The 22,275-nt window shown below is 45.1% G+C and overlaps 4 protein-coding genes across 4 annotated transcripts; 2 read left to right on the top strand and 2 right to left on the bottom strand.

The window, feature by feature from the left end:
• Nucleotides 1-93: 93 nt before the first annotated feature.
• Nucleotides 94-8,315, bottom strand: LOC127335278 (glycosyl hydrolase 5 family protein). The gene is made up of 4 exons (XM_051361898.2): nt 7,819-8,315; nt 6,742-6,991; nt 2,128-2,646; nt 94-724 (listed from the first exon to the last, which is right to left on the bottom strand). The coding sequence occupies exons 1-4, from the start codon at nt 8,233-8,235 to the stop codon at nt 234-236; spliced, it is 1,677 nt and encodes a 558-aa protein (XP_051217858.1). The 5' UTR covers nt 8,236-8,315; the 3' UTR covers nt 94-233.
• Nucleotides 8,316-9,473: 1,158 nt separating this feature from the next.
• Nucleotides 9,474-13,164, bottom strand: LOC127335277 (glycosyl hydrolase 5 family protein). The gene is made up of 4 exons (XM_051361897.2): nt 12,725-13,164; nt 11,298-11,545; nt 10,667-11,187; nt 9,474-10,195 (listed from the first exon to the last, which is right to left on the bottom strand). Exons 1-4 carry the CDS (start codon nt 13,130-13,132, stop codon nt 9,699-9,701), a joined length of 1,674 nt encoding a protein of 557 aa, XP_051217857.1. The 5' UTR covers nt 13,133-13,164; the 3' UTR covers nt 9,474-9,698.
• A 46-nt stretch (nt 13,165-13,210) lies between these two features.
• Nucleotides 13,211-15,665, top strand: LOC127335275 (pentatricopeptide repeat-containing protein At5g48910-like). The gene has a single exon (XM_051361896.2). It carries the CDS (start codon nt 13,293-13,295, stop codon nt 15,381-15,383), a length of 2,091 nt encoding a protein of 696 aa, XP_051217856.1. The 5' UTR covers nt 13,211-13,292; the 3' UTR covers nt 15,384-15,665.
• Nucleotides 15,666-17,748: 2,083 nt separating this feature from the next.
• LOC127335274 (cytochrome P450 71A9) lies at nt 17,749-19,670 on the top strand. Its single transcript, XM_051361895.2, has one exon. The coding sequence runs from the start codon at nt 17,790-17,792 to the stop codon at nt 19,320-19,322; it is 1,533 nt and encodes a 510-aa protein (XP_051217855.1). The 5' UTR covers nt 17,749-17,789; the 3' UTR covers nt 19,323-19,670.
• The last annotated feature ends 2,605 nt before the right edge of the window (nt 19,671-22,275 follow it).

Here is a 22,275-nt window from a genome sequence, read left to right as displayed (position 1 = left end):
AGAGGACTGTGGAATCATAGGATGGTGAGGTACACACTCAATGACGTAAGAGCAACATTTGTTATCAAATTGCGATACATTATACACAATGGTGTAAGGGAACTTGCAGATATCTTGCTGCATAATGTCCTAGATCGTAATATTACAGTCGTCCAATGCAATTAGATTGAAAAACTTTGTCCGATCATCCTTGAATAGATCCAAACGTGCTGTTTCCAAATTACTACCATCAATCAACTTGATGCTGCAGGCCAGGGTCCAAGCGACGGCAGCTGCAAAATGGAGGCGGTCTCACCTGGTATACCTCTACTGCTTAATATAACTTTGAACCATTGGCTCTCAGGATTGCAGGATGGATCTTCAGTCAGGCACTTGCACTCATTTGTTGTGATGACACCTTCAGGGCCGGCATCCAAACACACTCTGGTCCCATTTTTTGGGAGTTCAGTCGAAACATGCATTCTTGAATTTGATATTAGCTGCCACTTTGAACATGGTTTGGCGTAACCACTCCGAACCTTTGCAATATCACCCACAGACTTCGCCTCAAGGCATTGTCCAGTGTTCTTCAGTACTAGCTCAGATGTTGAGGTGTAGTTCCAAGCGTTTGATTCATCACATGAACCCAGCTCGAGTGAATTGCCAGATTTCACCAACACACAGAGCCCAGTTAGAAGATGAAATATTACGTTGAACGGTTCTTGACTGTTCGGTAGACCAGGACCTGGAGTATAAATACATTTCCATTATTAGGAGTAACTTAAAGAAATCCAGTACATAAAAACTAGATCAATGGGGGAGGAACCAAATTGTTTTTTATTTCATTTTATTTTAATTAAGAGAGAAGTGTGGCATTTTGGTGCTAGCCAATAAGATCAAGCAAGAGATGGAGATTATACTTTTTTAGATCCGATTCTCTTAGCAAAGTGATGGACACAAGAAAAAATACAGGCTATTTAAATGGAATATCATTTGTAGACCCAAAGATCAACGAGGTCTTGGGGTGGAGGTTCTAGAATAAAAAATAAAAGTTTGCTTAATAAATGGTTTCATAAGAAGGTGATTCTCACAAAAGATAATCTTATCAAACGGAATTGATAGGGCTGCTCTAAATGTTGCTTTTGTGATCAAGATGTGACAATACAACATCTATTTTTGGCGTATTGTTTTATGACTTTCAATATTCCTCTACTGGTGAATATTACAAATTTATTCGGCAATTGGTTAAATGGTGTTGCAAATAAAGATAAAGGACTGGAGGAGGTGTATGCTTTATTATGGGCTATTTGGACTGTCTGTAACGATTTTATTTTTAACAGAAGAAATTTTCCACCATTTCTGCAATTATTCCTTTGGTTACGCACTGGATCCATATGTGATCCTATCTCCAGCCGGCAGATGCTTGCCCGTGTATAGATATTTGGTGCAACCGCGCTTGGCGAAGGTAGCACGGGATTTATACAGCCGGTGCGGTTGGCGGTCTGAGAGGCGTCTTGCATGAATATCTTGTGGCGCCTTGTGTTTCTTGTCATGTTTAAATGGCTTATTAATGTAGAGACTTTGAATGATCCGTGATTTGTAACACTTTGTAAAACTGATCGTTAGTAATGCATTAACGAGCTGTATGCATCGATTGATGTAGAGGCTAGGGCTTCCCCATTTCAAAAAAAAGCCAATAAGATCCAGGGCCTTTCTCTGAAATTCAGTTCATATTGTTACTATCAAAGTGTAGTGCATTTTGGTTGGCAAAAGGACAGCGTTTAGCGAATTTTTACAATGTATGGCATTCATTTTTGTTCATTTTGAGCATATATATCATCTTGTTTATACGTTTTACCAGTGCTATCTTAAAAGTTACATATTACAATTATTTTGCAAGGGTTAAATCAGTGCATCCAAAGTGGTAGACTATTCTAAATTGATATCCATGCAATCTAATTTTGGGGAAAAATTCAAAAGCTAGAACGTTATTCGAATCCAAAATGAAGCACTTATGTATTTGTGAAAAAGGGCCTTATGTTTGAGTTCAGAAAAGGAAAGATTTAAAACTGTAAAACAGATATCGCTACATATTCTTGTTCTTACAATGTTTCTTGGTAAGGGTACTGAGATGGGTAAAGTGCAAACCTTGAAATGGTGATTGCAGAGAATTGATCCTTTTAATGAAACTGGGGTTTCTTGCTGTGCACCAATCCCATGATAGCAATCCATATGATTCATCGTAAGCTAGAACACCCTCTCTGATATAGTAACTCCCTTGCAGAGCCCAAACTGCCCAGTCCAAATCCATGTCAGCAGCTATGCTTAAGAAGCACGTAAGATAACGATTGTCAGAAGTATGTGTTTCGGACATGTCAAAACCAATCTCAGAAAAAAATAACGGCCAGCCTTGTTGATCTAGGAACAGTCCTTTGGTCCTTAGGGATTCGACAGCCACTCCACAAGCATCATTTTGATTCCGGTGTTCCCAATCGGTGTCATCTGAAAAACTATACCAATGCTGCTCGAACACCAACTTCCCCGTAAACGACAGCTGAACTTGCTTTGCGAACAAAAATGACAGATCGAGGTCATAATCTAGGCCCGACAAAATAACAAGGACATTAGGGTTCGCTGCATGCACAGCTTCAGCACCCTGTTGCATATTTTTTTCGATAAAGGATGCTTTATTACTTTCTGAAAAGCAATTACATCCAGCCTCTGCATAACCAGGATGCACACAGCTGTTCAAGTCTCCAGAACGAACAAAACATAAAAAAAGGCGAAAAACATCTCGAAACGATGAACTGTAGAGCGCCTAAGGAGAGGGTGGAGCTGCAATCCGTAGACTATGCTGCCACCCATGTAGGGAAAAAGTATCCCTCGCCGTAGCCTCCAACCGTGTACAGACCTCCGTAAATAGGTCTCGATTCTCCGCCCGCTGAAGAGGTAACCATGAACGGAGAATACCTGTACATCTGTAGATGACCTGCAACAAAGAACAGTTTTTATCGTTAAAAATCTTGTCATTTCTACTTAGCCATAGCGCCCAGATAACTGCTAGCGCCCCCACCCTAAGAAGCAACTTAAACCTTGAATCGACACCGTGAAGCCAATTGCCAAAGACATTTGCCACACTAGTCGGGGGATACAGGGTAGACGCTACTTGGATGACTGACCATATAGATTTCGCAAAACTGCATTGGAAGAATAGGTGTTTGATGGTTTCATCATGATGACAGAAAACACACCGCGAACTTCCGTGCCAATTCCGCTTAACAAGATTATCTTTAGTGAGAATAACTCCTCGACGAAGGTACCATCCAAAAATCTTTATTTTTAATGGTATCTTCATCTTCCAAATTTTCTTATTATTATCAACTGGTAAATCAGAATGAAGGATTGCATTGTATAGAGATTTGACTGAGAAAGAGCCATCTACATGAAGATTCCATCTAAATTCATCCGGTTCAGGAGATAAATGAATATCACCCAATCGTTGAACTAGAGTATTCCATGCTGTTAGCCTTTGTCCAAGTAAAACCCTTCTGAACGTCACATTCGGTGGTGAGGTAGCCATAACGGTAGCAATGGTATCACCTTTGCGACGAACAATACTATACAAAGCAGGATATTGTTCACTCAGGGAAGCATTGTCCAGCCAAACATCTTCCCAGAAACGTATCTGTGCTCCATTCTTAATAGAAAAAGTACCATGACGAAAGAAAATATTTTTCGTCGCCATGAGACCAGCCCAGAAGTGAGAGTCCCCGGGTTTCCAAACCACTTGGGAGAGCGTCTTCGAGCCAATATACTTTCTCCGAAGAATAGTTTGCCAAGTCCCATTCTCAGTAAGAAGCTTAAAAAGCCATTTACCTAGCAGAGCAGAATTCTTAACCTCCAGGTCATGAATTCCAAGTCCGCCTTGATCTTTAGGACTACACACTATACTCCATTTAACCAATCGATATTTCTTTTTCTCGCTGTCCCCTTGCCAAAAGAATCTGGATCGATAATAATCGAGTTTATGCAGAATTCCTTTCGGCAGAAGAAAGAATGATAACATATACAGTACCATATTAGTTAGTACCGAGTTAATGAGTACCAATCTTCCTCCTAGGGACAACAATTTACCTTTCCAACTACTAAGGCGTTTCTGTAATCTTTCTTCCACAATCTTCCATTCAGCAAGTGTAAGTCTCCGATAGTGAATCGGAATACCCAAATACCGAATAGGAAAATGGCCTTGCCCGCAACCAAACAACTCTGTATATTGAGTCATATCGTTTTGGGCATCACCGAAACAGAACAATTCACTTTTATGGAAGTTAATTTTCAATCCCGACAACTGCTCGAAAGCTGCTAAAATTAATTTGAGATTACGAGCTTTTTCGAGATCATGATCCATAAAAAGAATTGTGTCATCGGCGTATTGAAGGATAGATAGACCCCCATCAACCAAATGTGGGATCACACCCTCAATTTGACCATCAGACTTGGCGCGCTCTAAGAGTATTGCCAGCATATCTGCTACAATGTTGAATAACATTGGTGATAGCGGATCTCCTTGGCGTAACCCTTTGCGTGTTTGGAAATAGTGGCCGGTGTCATCATTGACCCTAATTGCCACGCTACCTCCATACACAAAATCGTGAATAAGAGCACGCCACTCAGGAGAAAAACCTTTCATCCTGAGTGTCTGTTGTAGGAAAGACCATTTGACCTTATCATAAGCCTTTTCAAAATCTAATTTTAAAATAACCCCATTAAGTTTCTTGGAATGCATCTCATGTACCGTCTCATGCAGAACTGCCACTCCATCAAGAATGTTCCTTCCTTGCATGAAAGCAGTCTGAGAAGGTTGGACAACATGATCCGCAACCGTATTAAGTCTAATGGTGGCCACTTTCGTGAAAATCTTGAAACTGACGTTTAAGAGGCAAATAGGTCTATATTGTTGAATCCTTTCTGCCTCATTAACCTTCGGTAACAAAATTACTTCACCAAAATTTAGACGAAATAGTTCTAGTTGTCCTGTGTGAAGATCACTGAACAAATCTAGAAGATCCAATTTAATAGTATCCCAGAAAGTTTGGTAAAACTCCGCTGGGAAACCATCTGGACCCGGTGCTTTATTACATTCCATCTGGAAAATTGCCTTCTTAACCTCATCCTCAGAATAAGGTGCGGTTAAGAGACCATTTTCTTCTGGAGAAACTTGAGGTATATCTTCCGTTCGGCTCTCATTAAGGGAGAAAGAACTTTCCTCCGGAGGTCCAAACAGATCCTTATAATAATTAGTGATGTATGATTTGAGTTGCTCGTGCCCTTCAATGACCCCTTCATCTTGGATAAGAGAATGAATATGTTTTTTCCGATGTCTTCCATTGGCTAAGCCATGAAAATATCGTGTATTCGAATCCCCTTGCAAAATGAATTGGGCCTTGGATCGTTGATACCATTTGAGTTCCTCTTCGCGAAGAAGGCTCGCCATCTGCGCATTGGATTGATTCTTAAGGTCAATCTCTTGCGTGGATAACGGTCGCACTTCCGCTAGGGCCTCTAGATCATCGATCACTTTTGAAAGGTGAAGCTTTTCTTTTTTAAGAATACCAGCCGTATGGGCAGCCCAACCCGCGAGATGTTTACGCATAGCGCGCATTTTGTTATTCCATCTCGAAATCGGATTGTTGCCCCCGACTGGTCTTTCCCAAACCCTCTTAACCATCTCATGAAATCCATCTCGTTGTAACCAACCTAGTTCAAATTTGAACGGCCGTTTACAAACAGGTCGCGGATTCCCCGTGGTTAGAAGGATAGGAGCATGGTCAGACAATTTTTCAATACGTTCTAGAGCGCGGACGGACACCATAGGATATTGATTCTCCCATTCGGTATCCATCAACACACGATCTAGTTTCTCGTATGTGGGCTCAGGCAAGCTGTTGGCCCAAGTAAACTGTCGACCGGACATGAATACCTCTCTTAAATCTAAGCTATCAATGACAGCATTAAACAAGAAAGGCCAATGTCCAACGAAAGGGCCTTTGCTCTTCTCATGAGGAAATCTCAGCAAATTGAAATCCCCTCCGATTAAAATCGGATACGGATTATCCTTTGCGAGATTTACCACCTCACGTAAAAAGTCAGCCTTAAAAGCGTCTTGGGCAGCACCATACACAGCAACCTGGTAGATTAGTTGAGATGGTGCCTTTTTAAAAATCGGATCTAGTCAGTGGGCAACCTCTCGAAGAGGTATCTAGTTCGTTGACAAATGGAGCTGTATGTTTACCTTATGACATGGACCCAATATTAACATGAACGCTACATAATTATTTTTCTACCATGGGATATATTAATCATGATTTTCCTTCTGACATGTCCCAAATTTAATAGGAAGTGGTGTCAGCTTTGGCCAGCAACAATATTATGGTCATACTTGATAACCAAATAACAACTCCAGGATGGTGCTGCAGCGGATCCGATGGCAATGCTTTCTTTGGAGACAAATACTTTAACCCTGGAGAATGGTTGAAGGGCCTCACTGTAATGGCAACAATGTTTAGGAACACAAAGAATGTTGTGGGCATGAGCTTGCGGAATGAGCTCCGTGGCCCCCATCAAAATGTTAGCTTGTGGTATAGGTATGTCACTGGGCAGATGTTCTTTTGGAAATCAATTACTTAAGTTTCCGACCATCAATTACATAGAAAAGACTTTTGGAAATCATGACTCATGAAAAGAACATCTGCCCAGTGACATACCTATACCACAAGCTAACATTTTGATGGGGGCCACGGAGCTCATTCCGCAAGCTCATGCCCACAACATTCTTTGTGTTCCTAAACATTGTTGCCATTACAGTGAGGCCCTTCAACCATTCTCCAGGGTTAAAGTATTTGTCTCCAAAGAAAGCATTGCCATCGGATCCGCTGCAGCACCATCCTGGAGTTGTTATTTGGTTATCAAGTATGACCATAATATTGTTGCTGGCCAAAGCTGACACCACTTCCTATTAAATTTGGGACATGTCAGAAGGAAAATCATGATTAATATATCCCATGGTAGAAAAATAATTATGTAGCGTTCATGTTAATATTGGGTCCATGTCATAAGGTAAACATACAGCTCCATTTGTCAACGAACTAGATACCTCTTCGAGAGGTTGCCCACTGACTAGATCCGATTTTTAAAAAGGCACCATCTCAACTAATCTACCAGTTGCCATGTATCCCCATCATACAGACGATCCAACAAAGCAAGATTTGTGCTTGCTATAGGACTCTGACTTACAAGTTACAAGGCACTCTCATATTGGACCATCAATTTCGTGACTAGTAGGTATATCTCTGTTCAGCTAAGCATAGGTGAATTTCTATTAGAAAAAAATAACTTATAACAACTAGAGGTGGCATTTCCTTAGATAACAAAATCGATCAGATTTCCTTACTATTAAGATCTATCCTTCAGCTTGGAGTTGATGGTTCTGATTAATAAAAGAAAGAAGGATACCCTAAAGACTCTGCTGACTGATAGCCTCAACTAATATACTAGAATGGATGGAGTATAAAATTGTCAGTTCAATGTGAACAATATGTTAATGCTACTTCTCCATACACTGTTGTCGAGTTCATTAATATGTATGCATTGTCGAGTTCACGACTAATCTGGCACTTCTAGCAACAATTCCCAAAACAAGAAAATAGTTGCACATTTTATGATGGCAGTAAGATGCTCAGCATGCCTTTCAAAGTATTCATAGTTGATAAAACGAACAAAATGTTGGGATTTTCAGGGATAATGTCGGTTATTTTAAAGTGTTCGATAGGAACCACCTACCCGGAACACATGGATGAGGGGCAGGTCGAGGAGTGCGGGGTTGTTGACCCGTACGCCGGCGGCGGACTCACGCAAGCCGAGGATCTCCAGCGACCATCGCAGCGGCAGCGACGAGAGCGTGGCGTTGGTGGCGAGGTAGGTCGGCCAGGTGAGCCTGACGCAGTTGAACCCCATCGCCACGATGCGCGCCGCGATGTCCCCCACGCCGCGCCGGGACAGGCCCTCTGCCGCCACGGGCTCTAGGTGCGACGCCCAGTTCGCGCAAGCCAGCTTCACGCGCCGCCCGTCCGCGTCCACCACCCAGCGCGACGAGGTTGAGAGCGGCAGCGCCGGGAGCGAGATTGAGATGGCGCGCACGGACGCTAGGAGGACGACGAGGAGGCCGAGGAGCAGCGTAGTGGGAGAGGAAGAAGCCATACTGTCCTACTGGTGCTGGGACTTGGAGTGGAGACTACAGAGGCCGCAGTTTAAACGGACATGATGGTAGCATGACATGTGGGACCACGTGTAACTTGGACAGATCTTTTGCTGCCTCGAGAATGGTTAAGTAAAGTCAAGTAGGTGCGAGCTTCCCTATATCTCTTTGAGAATGCAGTTGTACATAATTTAATATCCAATTTTAAACAAATTTAATGCTGGAATTTTGGGCATTTGGTCTTTGGTCCATGATCCATTATCAAATTCTGAAACTCACATGGCCCATTTCAAAAATCAGTGGCATCACTAGTTGGGCTAAAGTTTGGTCCCACATTACTAGTTCGGAAAGAGTCGGAGTGGTATATAAGGTGGGTTGTTCTAGTCCTAGTAAGTGAGTGAGAAGAGAGAGAGCCCTCGCGCACTCCTCCTCTGCCCGCCTCGCCTCATCACGACGCGCCGCGCCGCGGGTTGCGGGAATCTCGCCGAGCCGAGCTTATCTTTTTGCTGTCCGGGAAATTTATTGTGTAATCAATTTTGAGTCATTAACGGACGCGTTACTCAGCTTCCGGCTTTTCTGGATCGTGGCTGTGCCGACTCGGACGTGGGCTGCGTCCCACGACCTTCCCAAACCGCACTATATAAGACTCTGCTCAACCCTAACCGCCACTACCAGGCGCATACGCGACTACTTGTTTCCAGTTCATTGTGCCGCCGCCTTCTTCTTCCTCATCCCGTCCGTCGGCGTGCACCGACTGCCGGGACAGTAGGCCTCCGGAACCCTACCTCTCGTGAACTTGTACGGGTGAGGGCAATCAGGTTTTTGGGGAGCGCTCCGGCGCGACTACTGGTATCACGACGTCGTCATCGGATGACGAGTTCCTCCACACCGACAACTTCTTCCCGGATCTCAGCGACTTCTTCGGCAATCTTAACATGGGCGACAACGACGCTGCTGTGAAGTATGTGATCTTGTCGTTTCTCTTTCAGTTTCTGTTAGAGTTTCTTCTTCTAGTTTTTATGGTAGATGCGATCGGTTTGTCTTGTTTAGAAGTTATCTGTTCATCTATCTTACTAGTCTGCACGATTAGTTTATTTGTTATTTTCGTAGTCATGATTTATCAATTACTTATACGGCTTATTTCATATGGATATTTGCTCAAATATTCAACCTTTAAAACATCTATTTATGGATATGGACATAGGTAGTATTTTCTTGTGGAATCCGAGTACATAGGGAGTATTCCATAAGATTACATTTATTATCTGTGGTTTATTCTGTACTCAATGGCGTAAGAGCAGCCTCATGTCATTTTTTAACACGGTAATACAATACACACACTGGAGTAAGTGAGCTTGCAGACATCTTGCGTATAACTCACAGACTGTAAAACTAAAGTCGTCCATTTCCAATTGGCTTGAACAGCTGGTCCTTGGGTATATCCAAACGTGTTGTCTTCAGATTACTACCATGATGAACTTGATGTTGCAGGCCAGGGTCCAACAGACGGCAGCTGCAAAATGGAGGCCTCAGCTGGTATACCTCTACTGCTTAGTATAACTTTGAACCATTGACTCTCAGGATTGCAATATGGATCTTCGCTTAGGCACTTGCAGGGATTTGTCATGATGACACCGTCAGGGCTGGCATCCAAGCATACTCTAGTCCCATTTTTAGTGAGTTCAGTCGAAACATGCATACTTGAGTTCGATATTAGCTGCCACTTTGAACAGGATTTTCCACAACCTGCCCCAAGCTTTGCAGTATCACCCACAGACTTTGCCTCGACACACTGTCCAGTGTGCTTCAGTATTAGCTCAGATGTTGAGGTGTAGTTCCAAGCGTTTGATTCGTCACATGGACCCAACTTAAGTGAATTTGCAGATTTCACCAACACACAGAGACCGGTTAGAAGATGAAATATCACGTTGTACGGTTTTTTACTGTTCGGTAGACCAGGACCTGGAGCATAAATATATTTCCGTTATTATGGAGTAACATGATGAATTCAGTACAGCTTGCCACTATCAAAATATAGTAAATTTTAGTCGGCAAAACGAAACGGTGTAGTGCATTTTTACAATGCATGGAGTTCATTTTCCTTATTGTCTAGCATATCAGCTTGCCTATAAGATTTATCAGTATTTTCCTAGAAGTTACGTGTTGCAACAAAGGGATTAAAACAATGCACACATACTGGTAAATGATCCTAAATTGATATCCATGTCACCATCTTTTGGGAAACAATTCAATAGCTAGAGCATTATTCTGTTTAAGTCTTCAAGACGACATTGCCCAATCCAAAGAATGGAAGGCTTATGTTTTATTTCAGCAAAAGAAGGATTTATAAAAAAATATAAACCAAATATCACTATATCCTCTTTGTCGTACCGTGTTGCTAGGTAAGAGTACTGAGATAGATAAAGTGCAAACCTTGAAATGGTGACTGCAGAGGATTGATCCTTTTAATGAAGCTAGGGTTTCTTGCTGTACACCAATCCCATGATAGCAATCCGTATGTTTCATCATAAGCTAGAATACCCTCTCTGATGTAGTAACTCCCTTGCAGAGCCCAAATAGCCCAGTCCAAATCCATTTCAGCTGCCACGCTTAAGAAGCACGTGAGATAACGATTGTCAGAAGTATGTGTGCCAGACATGTCAAACCCAATCTCAGAGAAAAACAGAGGCCAGCCTTGCTGAAGTAGGAACAGTCCTTTAGTTCTTATCGATTCGACAGACACTCCACAAGCATCATTTTGGTTCTGATGATCCCAGTTGGTACCATCTGAGAAACCATACCAATGCTGCTCGAACACTAACTTTCCAGTAAATGACAGCTCAACTTTTTTTGTGAACAAAAAGGAGAGAGTATTGTCAAAATCCAGGCCTGACAAGATAACAAGGACATTAGGGTTTGCTGCATGCACAGCTTCAGCACCCTGTTGCATATACCTATGATGGGAATAAATTGTAAATATAAGTTTCCAAAATATGAATGACATAGAAAGCATTTTAAAAATCGTGACTGAGTCATAAAAATGAACTTTTGCCCAATAACATACCTGTACCACAAACTAACATTTTGATAGGGGCCACGGAGCTCATTCCGCAAGCTCATGCCCACAACATTATTTGTGCTCTTAAACATTGTTGCCATTGCACTGAGGCCCTTCAACCATTCTTCAGGGTCGAAGTATTTGTCTCCAAAGAAGGTATTACCGTCGGATCTGCTGCAGCACCATCCTGGAGTCGTAATTTGGTTATCAAGTATGACCATGATACTATGGTTGGCCAAAGCTGACACCACTTCCTATTAAATTTGGCCCATGTCAGAATTCATTTATCCCTTGGTAGCAAAATAATTATTTAGTTCCACTTCATGTTTAGCTGGGTATTGGGTCCATGTCACAAAGTAAATAAATATACAGATTCCGCTAGTATATGACCATTTTAGCATACCACCAGGTCAACTAAACTAGATATATTTTCGTGAGATTCCCCTATTACTAGAACTGATATGGAAAAAGTAACATCTCACCAAATCAACAAGTTGACATGTATCCCCATCAGATAGACGACCCAACAAAGCAAGGTTTGTTCTGGCTAGAGCACTGTGACTTGCAAGGCACCCTCATATTGGACCATCAATTTGGTGACTAGTAGGTATACCTCTGTTCAATTTGGAACAGGGGTGTATAGAAAGAAAACTTCTATAACAACTACCGGTGGCAGCATTTCCTGAGATAGCAAAATTGACCGGATTTTCTCATTAAGGTTTATCCTTCATTTGCAGTGAATGGTTGTAATTGATAAAAGAAAGAAGGGCTTCAGAAGCAACCTAAAGACTCTTTTCATGACTGATGAGCCTTGGTTCTGATGAATTATTTATTATCTGCATTCAGAATTCCTCTAATTTGCAAATCTGGACTTCTGAAGCAACAAATTTTAGTACTCGAAACAGTATGAATAGCATCAATTATTTCATGGCATACACTTTCTTGCAGGGATATAGTTCTCTTACTTATCCATCAGAGACAGAGTGATTATTTATTCAGAAAATACAAAATTGTCAGTTCAACCTGGATTTTTCTTTTAATTCTACTCCTGTTATTCACATAAAGTATTGTCGAGTTCACAATGAATGTATGCATTCGCGAGCTTTTTACTAATCTGGCACCTTAGCAGCATTAATTGTAAGATATTGTAAGTGTAAAATTTGGCATCCTCCTGAACCTTCCAATTTCCAACTCTAGCAAAAATATGCCAAATTTTATGGTGGTAGGAAGATGCTCCTATTATGTAAGCATCCATTTCAAAGTATTCATGTTCCATTAATCATTCTTGCTCTTTCAAAAGATAAATCAGTGGTAATGCTGCCAAATGGAGACTAGAACACAGCAAGAGTCAGAATCTGATAAGACGAACGCAGCCTTGGCCTTTTCAGGGATATAATGTCGGTTATTTAAAGTGTTGGGTAACTACCACCTACCCGGAAGACATCGATGAGAGGCAGGTCGAGGAGGTCGGGGTTGTTGACCCGTACGCCGGCGGCGGACTCCCGCAAGCCGAGGAGCTGCAGCGACCACCGAAGCGGCAGCGACGAGAGCGTGGCGTTGGTGGCGAGGTAGGTCGGCCAGGTGATCCTGACGCAGTTGAACCCCATCGCCGCGACGCGCGCCGCGATGTCCCCCACGCCGCGCCTGGACAGGCCCTCCGCCGCCACGGGCTCCAGGTGCGACGCCCAGTTCGCGCAGGCCAGCTTCACGCGCCGCCCGTCCGCGCCCACCACCCACCGCGACGAGGTCGAGAGCGGCAGCGCCGGGAGCGACACCGAGACGGCCCGCGCGGACGCTAGGAGGACGACGAGGAGGCCGAGGAGCTGTGGACTGGGAGCCATGGTAGTTACTGGCTCGGCTCGGAGAAGAGGGGGATCTGGAGTTTAAAAGAACGGAATTTTCTGTATGACATGTGGGATCAACAGCTGCTGCTTGGATAAGTACAGAAAGGCAAGTGGCCGTTGTTGGTGCGCTTAAGCAGTTAAGCTCGAGTGAACTCGAATGGCCACCGCCGTCCTCCCGACGGCGGCTCTCCCCGCCTCGGCCGTGCCCACGCATAGTACACCTCACCGGGCGGCGCTTCGCGACGTGCCTCAGCTCCATGCCGCCCTGCTCAAGTCCGGTGCCCTCACCACGTCGCCGGAATCCTTCCACTCCTTCCTCGAGGCCACCGCGCTACCGTCGCCGGTCACCTCCCCGGCCCACCTCTCCTACGCCATCCGCCTGTTCCGCCTCGGCCCCCGCCCTCCCCTCTCCACGCCGTCCTACAACATCCTTATCCGCGCGTTCTTCCGCGCGGGCCATCCGGAGGATGCCCTCCACCTGTTCGTCGAAATGCTCGACGCGGCCGACGTCTGGCCTGACCAGCACACCATCGCCAACACCGTAAAGTCCTGCGCCAGGATGTATGCGCTGGCTACAGGACGTGGCATCCAGGCGTACGCTGTCAAGCGTGGGTTCATGGTCGATCGGTTCGTGCTCCACAGCTTGATACATATGTACGCGAGCTGTGGAGATGTCGTGGCGGCACAGGTGCTGTTCGACACGGTGGAAGAGAAGGGTGTCGTTACATGGAATGCGATGATCGCGGGCTACGTCAAGAATGGAGAATGGAAGGAGGTGGTGGAGATGTTCAAGGGGATGCTTGATGTTCATGCGCCATTTGATGAAGTCACATTGGTGAGTGTCGCCACAGCATGCGGAAGGATAGGTGATGCCAAGCTTGGTGAGTGGATTGGAGCGTATGCAGAGGAAAAGGGGATGGTGAGGAACAGAAACTTAGCGACTGCACTGGTTGACATGTTTGCCAAGTGTGGAGAACTTGATAAGGCGCGGAAGTTGTTCGACAGGATGCGCTCTCGGGATGTGGTTGCTTGGAGCGCGATGATCTCTGGGTACACTCAGGCTGACCGCTGTCAAGAGGCACTTACTATTTTCAGTGAGATGCAGTCTACCGACGTGAACCCGAATGATGTAACCCTGGTCAGTGTGCTCTCTGCTTGTGCTGTCCTGGGTGCACTTGAGACAGGTAAGTGGGTGCATTCGTACATAAGGAGGAAGGGGTTGCCCCTGACAGTAATTCTTGGTACTGCATTGGTGGACTTTTATGCTAAGTGCGGATGCATTGAAGATGCAGTCAAGGCATTTGAGTCGATGCCTGTCAGGAACTCCTGGACATGGACAGCATTGATAAAGGGCATGGCAAGCAACGGAAGAGGCAGAGAAGCGCTGGAGGTCTTCTCATCCATGCGTGAGGCTGATATTGAGCCTACAGATGTCACATTCATTGGTGTTCTATTGGCTTGCAGCCACAGCTGCTTAGTTGAGGAGGGTCGACGGTATTTTGATAGCATGACCCAGGATTATGGCATCCCTCCAAGGATTGAGCACTACGGCTGTATGGTTGATCTATTGGGGCGGGCTGGTTTGATCGATGAGGCATATCAGTTTATCAGGAATATGCCAATTGAGCCAAATGCAGTAGTCTGGAGGGCACTTCTTTCTGCCTGCACAGTTCACAAAAACGTTGAAATCGGGGAAGAAGCACTGAAGCAGATTATCCCAATGGACCCCTGTCACAGTGGTAACTACATACTTCTGTCGAACACCTATGCGTCAGTGGGACAATGGAAGGATGCGGCTATGATACGGAATGAGATGAAGGAGAGAGGGGTTGAGAAAATTCCAGGGTGCAGTCTCATTGAGCTGGATGGGACAGTATTCGAGTTCTTTGCTGAAGACTGTCACCACCCACAGTTGAGGGAGATATATGAGAAAGTTGATGAGGTGATCGAAAATATCAAGATGGCTGGGTACATCCCAAATACAGCTGATGCAAGGCTAGATGTTGATGAATACGAGAAGCAAGTATCCGTCTCGCATCACAGTGAGAAGCTGGCCATTGCGTTTGGCCTGATGAAGTCACGCCCTGGTGCAACAATTCGGTTGTCGAAGAATCTGAGAGTGTGCGTGGACTGCCACTCTGCCACGAAGTTGATCTCGAAGGTGTACAACAGGGAGATCGTTGTTCGAGACAGGAATAGATTTCATCATTTCAAAGATGGTGTCTGCTCCTGTAATGATTACTGGTGAGTACGAACTCTCTGAGTCCCTGTGCCTTAAGGGTTTTCCTTGTAGATAAGATCATAAGAATATACACCAGATACATAGACGTAACAGTGGACATGTATGCAAGTAATTTGTGACCAATCTGTTAGTACGAGAATGTCATTTGCAGTTAGAAGAAACTGTTAGTCTACCAGTGTTCGTCCTGCAGACTGTGTGATCATGTACAGAGCACAGGCTGCACATTGTTGTGCATGAATTTCAAACGGGGAACCATCCTCATAAATTTTTCTTTCATTGTCTTTACTATTACAGCAGCACTTTGGGTCAACTTTTGGTTTTGAGTTATGGTGTTACTGAATTGTACTACTCCCTTTGATCCACATTAATTGATTCAACTTTGTGTAGATAGGGATGTATCTAGATGCATTTGTTGACTAGATACATTTGTATCTACACAAAGTTGAGTCAACTAATATGAACCAGAGGGAGTATAAAAAATTCAAATTTGAGTGAAAACTATATGGGAGGCCTCGACAGTAGCTCTTTCTTTTTTCCTTCTCTTTTCATGTCATGAAAATGCTGGCAGCTCAGTTGAAGTATAACTGAAGTATTCGGAGACTATGGTATTTCACTGCCTGGCCAACAGATACTTCAGTTTTTGTAGAAGGTGTTTCGGAAAAAGAGTTATGTTCCTCTTTCTTCAATACTGTGAAAATAACTCAGTTTTTGGAAAACAATGGTTTCAAAACTGTGGTATTTTAGTGTAGCCAAACACCTCAACGTATTTAAAACCAAAGTTTTTTTAGAAACCGTGATATTTCAAGAATACTTCAAAAATATTTTGCATCTAAACGGAGCAAAGCCTCCTAGGGTTTAATGTAGAAAGTGACTAACTGGGCTCTACAAATGTACCTTTCTCTGTTAAGTTCTTGCCCCTTTTACTATTTGGCATGTTTTGCCTACTCAGTTAATGATATAATTCTCCCTGTTTCAGAAGTATGACGATGAGTGAAGTAAAAACTAGTGTGGAATATGAAAAATATATTTGATGATGGATCCAATGACACTAATTCCTATTGAAAAACTAGTGTGCACCCTTTTCTAGAAACATAACCAAACTGAAAATATTTGACTTGAACAAATATTAAAACTGCTTACATATTGGAGCGGAAGAAAAGTACCCCCTCCGGTCGGATTTAATCCACGGACCGGAGGTAGTACCACAGAACAAGGAGCAGTCTTTTTTTTTTTTTTTTGCGAATGAAACAAGGAGCAGTCTTTAGTTACACATTTTCTAATGGGAACATGATCTTATTGTTTTTGGTGCTGCCGACTTGCCGTGTTCCTATGCCTAAGCCATAGGACCACAGCAAACCAAGTCAACATTTTTCATCATAGAGTCTAGTTTTACTTGGGTGATGCGTACCTGCATGCCACAAAGTCTAACACAACTTCGCTAGACAAAACAAAAAGTCTAACACAGATTCAGTCTAGACGTTGAGAGAGAGAAAAAGAAGAGACATCGTGATGTAATAGTAGGCGAATGAGACAATTCATATCCGAATTTATCTTTCCTATATCTAGTTTGCAATTTTGTGTTATGATAGAACTATATATATCGTGTTAATCCTGACCATTTTTCTCTATAGAATTCTGTAGAATTTTATTACTAGCTAACTAAGCTATATCAAATGATGTACTCCCTCTGTTGCATACTGCAGCGAATTGCAGCGACATCTATCCAATTAGCCTAACACAAATCGTCTATCCTACTACAGTATATTTCTAGATTTGTGACTTATTAAGGACGTAGGAGCCGACAAAACAGTGCCGGCCAAATGTCATCCAGCCGGCAACGGCATAAGTTATCAAATTAAAAAGTTGCTCTTGCAACGGCCAGCCTTAGTTTGCACATATTCTACGGGCAACCTGATCTTACTGTTTGTGATGCTGCCAACTTCCCGTGCTGCGGGCTCCTAATAGGCATCCACCGTATAATAAGTCAAAGATTCTTCATAGAAGGGTCCTGCTTATCTACGTAATGTGTACCTATCGTGCTACAAAGTCTAGCACAAATCTAGCGTAGACTGGATGATGAGAGAGAAGAAAAAGAAACCAGAAAGCTATTCCTTCCGCTATCCTAGATGCATAGTCTGAATGTGAGCCTGAAATTCATATCCTAGATGCATTAGTCAGAATATGAACTTGAAATTTTGTGATATGGTGGAATTATGTACTCCTGCGTACTCCGCTATCCGATGAAACAGTGCCTATCAAGTCTGATCCAGCCGGCAAAGTAAGTACGAGTTATCAAATCAGAAAGCTATTCCTTCCGTTACAGTCTTTATATATAGCTCGCGAGTTCAGCCGCCTTGAACAAACACGGAAGTCAAAACTTAAACGGCGGTCAAAGACAGCAATTTTGCATCCATGGCGTCGTTCCAAGCTCACGAGCTCTTCGCATGGCTCCTCGTCGTCGTCGCCACCCTTCTGGTCCTCAAGCAGCTGCTCGCCCCGGCCAAGAAACGCGCCGCCTCGCCTTCCCTTCCGCGGCCGAGGGGTCTGCCCCTCATCGGCAACCTCCACCAGCTTGGCGCGCTCCCGCAGAACTCCCTCGCGGCGCCGCTGATGCTGCTCCGCCTCGGCTCCGTGCCGACGCTCGTCGTCTCCTCCCCGGACGCGGCGCGCGCGTTGTTCCAGCACAACGACCGCGCCCTGTCCGGCAGGCCGGCGCTCTACGCTGCGTCTCGCTTCTCCTACGGCCTGCAGAACATCTCCTTCGCGCCAACCGAAGGCACGTTCTGGCGCGCCGCGCGCCGTGCGTGCCTGTCCGAGCTTCTGGGCGCCCCGCGCGTGCGCGGGTTCCGCAACGCAAGGGAGGGCGCGGCCGCCGCGCTCGTGGCAGCCGTGACAGACGCGTCCGGAGCCGGCGCACCGGTCGATCTGAGCAAGCTGCTTATCGCCACTAGCAACAGGATCGTGACGCGAGTCGCTTTCGGAGGTCGCGACGACGGCGGCTTGGAGACGAGCGCTGTCCTCAAGGAGACGCAGAGCCTGCTGGGTGCCTTCTGGGTGGCCGATTACGTGCCATGGCTCGGGTGGCTAGACGCGCTCCGCGGCCTGCGGGGGCGCCTGGAGCGGAACTTCCATCAGCTCGACGCGTTCTACGAGCGCGTCATCGACAGCCACCTCAATAAGCGCACCTCGGCCTCCACCGACGAGGAGGAGGAGGAGGAGGACTTGGTCGACGTGCTCCTCCGCCTGCACGCCGACCCGGCGCAGGGGGGCACCTTCGGAAGTCGCGACCAGATCAAAGGCATCCTGACGGACATGTTCATCGCCGGGACGGACACGTCGGCGGCGACGGTGGAATGGACGATGACGGAGCTGGTCAACCACCCGGACGTCCTCGCCAAGGCGCAGCACGAGGTGCGCAGCGTCGTGGGCGATGGCAGCGACATGGTCCGGGAACCCGACCTCCGGGGCCTGGAATACCTGAAGCTGGTCATCAAAGAGTCCATGCGGCTGCACCCGCCGGTGCCGCTGCTCGTGCCCCGGGAGACCATCGAGCCGTGCACGGTCCAAGGCTGCGAGGTACCGGCGGGGACGCGGGTGCTCGTGAACGCGAAGGCCATCGGCGCGCACCCCGGCGCGTGGGGCCCCGACGCGGCGCTGTTCGTCCCCGAGCGGCACAGCGAGGTAGAAGCCGGCAAGGACTTCAGGCCGTGGGTCGACGACAGCTTCGCGCTCGTGCCGTTCGGGATCGGGCGGAGGAGCTGCCCCGGCGTGCACTTCGCGACGGCCGTGGTGGAGCTGGTGCTGGCCAACTTGCTCTTCTCCTTTGACTGGAGCGCGCCGCTCGGCGAGGCGGTGGATACCGAGGAGGTGAATGGGCTGACGGTGTACAGGAAGAATCCTCTCCTGCTGCTAGCCAAACGGAGATACGTGCCGGCGAGCAAGTAAGACAATTTGATCGTAGGATATGGACGGTTCGGCGGGAAACTTGTACACGCCTCATGCACCTAAAACTAGCTTGCATCTCTCAAAAAAAAAAAAAAAAAAACTAGATTGCAATGCTGTAATCTATGCTCACTAAGTGACGCGTACGTCTGGTCTGAAACTTTGTGTACACATCCCTTCTGTATTTTTAGTACTGCTGTCTCTTGGTGTTAAACTAGCTACTCCTAAACAATTCACGGTGTATTGGTGTTAAATAGGCAGATCGATCGAATGGTAAATCCTCTGTGTATAAAAACCCACCATGGAATTATTATTTAAGTGAGCGAAGAGATCGATTCACTACCGACTGAAGTTGAGTATAGTTTTTTTTTTTTTTTTGCTTACCACGTTTATCACGTGGTAAGTTGAGTATAATTGAGTTTTTTAACTATAATATATTAAGCTAGTAAGCCGCCATATTAAAACCTTCCATCTAAGCTAAAGTTACGTATAACTACTGGAAAACGATTGGAATCACGTCAGTGGGGCCAAAGAGCCATTATCTCTCCTAGAGTTTGACTTGCTGTGACGCCCCAACAACGGTATTATGCGGATTCAAGCGTTCCCGCCAAAATTCACACAATATCGAGACGTACAACCAAGCGTCTCGTACACGCCGAAGCATGCACGCGATACGGTGGAATCAATCACAAGCCGAAGCATCTCGTACACGCCGAAGCATGCAGGAGATGCGGGTGGAATCAATCACAAGTAGTAATCATTAACAAATCACGACAGAGCCCACAAGAGGACTTATATTACAACCACGGCTCCAACGAGCCAAGAATACAAATAGATACAATACAAAGATCCAAATCATACATAAAGCTAAATACATTCGAGTACGGATAAGAATACAAATGGGACTAAGAGTCCCGAAGATAATCAAGTGGTGTCCATAACCCTGCCAGGCCAAGCCGGAAGGGTAACCTCGCTAGCGTCGTTCTTCATCGTACAGATCTTCATACCTGCCCGGTTATGTCCCAAAGCAGCAATACGTACAGGTTCGTACTTAACAAGACTTCAAGACGTATAAGCATTCGCCAACCAGTCGTCCTTTGTACTTGAGGTACGCAAGGGACTTAGAGAATCAAGAGAACGTCATAGGCATTATGGTGGGGTTAAGCGGCAGCGCGTAAGCACTAATAACCTATAGAGACACTCTCACAACTTGCAGGTGCTAGAATAGATAAGAGAGCACATAATCTAACAGTTCTATACTCTGCAAACATAACCCAAACATAACCCAGCCGATGTGTTCCCCCCTTCGCAAAGTAAGTACTTGCAAGGGCACTCACACGGTTGACAAGTTTTAACCATTTATTATTAAGGTTGTACTGACTTACAACGCAAGTTATTATTATTGCAGCAACAGGTGTAAGTTGTCTATGGTCGAGTGATACGTCTCCGACGTATCGATAATTTCTTATGTTCCATGCCACATTATTGATGATACCTACATGTTTTATGCACACTTTATGTCATATTTATGCATTTTCCGGCACTAACCTATTAACGAGATGCCGAAGAGCCAGCTTGTTTTTCTGCTGTTTTTGGTTTCAGAAATCCTAGTAAGGAAATATTCTCGGAATTGGACGAAATCAACGCCCAGGGGCCTATTTTCACACGAAGCTTCCAGAAGACCGAAGAGGAGACGAAGTGGGGCCACGAGGTGGCCAAACACCAGGGCGGCACAGCCTGGGCCTTGGCCGCGCCGGCCTGTGGTGTGGGGCCCTCGTGTGGCCCCCTGACCTGCCCTTCCGCCTACATATAGTCTTCGTCGCGAAACCCCCAGTACCGAGAGCCACGATACGGAAAACCTTCCAGAGACGCCGCCGCCGCCAATCCCATCTCGGGGGATTCAGGAGATCGCCTCCGGCACCCTGCCGGAGAGGGGAATCATCTCCCGGAGGACTCTTCACCGCCATGGTCGCCTCCGGAGTGATGAGTGATTAGTTCACCCCTGGACTATGGGTCCATAGCAGTAGCTAGATGGTCATCTTCTCCTTATGTGCTTCATTGTCGGGTCTTGTGAGCTGCCTAACATGATCAAGATCATCTATCTGTAATGCTACATGTTGTGTTTATTGGGATCCGATGGATAGAGAATACTATGTTATGTTGATTATCAATCTATTACCTATGTGTTGTTTATGATCTTCCATGCTCTCCGTTGTTAGTAGAGGCTCTGGCCAAGTTTTTGCTAGTAACTCCAAGAGGGAGTATTTATGCTCGATAGTGGGTTCATGCCTCCATTAAATCTGGGACAAAGGATGAAAGTTCTAAGGTTGTGGATGTGCTGTTGCCACTAGGGATAAAATATTGATGCTATGTCCGAGGATGTAGTTATTGATTACATTACGCACCATACTTAATGCAATTGTCTGTTGCTTGCAACTTAATACTGAAGGAGATATGCCCTAGAGGCAATAATAAAGTGGTTATTATTTATATCTTTATGTTTATGATAAATGTTTATATATCATGCTATAATTGTATTAACCGAAACATTAGTACATGTGTGATATGTAGACAACAAAGAAGTCCCTAGTATGCCTCTTAACTAGCTTGTTGATTAATGGATGATTAGTTTCATAATCATGAACATTGGATGTTATTAATAACGAGGTTATATCATTGTATGAATGATGTAATGGACACACCCATTTAAGCGTAGCATAAGATCTCGTCATTAAGTTATTTGCTATAAGCTTTCGATACATAGTTACCTAGTCCTTATGACCATGAGATCATATAAATCACTTATACCGGAAAGGTACTTTGATTACACCAAACGCCACTGCGTAAATGGGTGGCTATAAAGGTGGGATTAAGTATCCGGAAAGTATGAGTTGAGGCATATGGATCAATAGTGGGATTTGTCCATCCCGATGACGGATAGATATACTCTGGGCCC

This window comes from Lolium perenne, chromosome 2 (genome assembly GCF_019359855.2).
Source record: "Lolium perenne isolate Kyuss_39 chromosome 2, Kyuss_2.0, whole genome shotgun sequence".
Taxonomy (NCBI): domain Eukaryota; kingdom Viridiplantae; phylum Streptophyta; class Magnoliopsida; order Poales; family Poaceae; genus Lolium; species Lolium perenne.
Note: the sequence above shows the minus strand (reverse complement) of the source record. Positions and strands in the feature narration are given on the sequence as shown.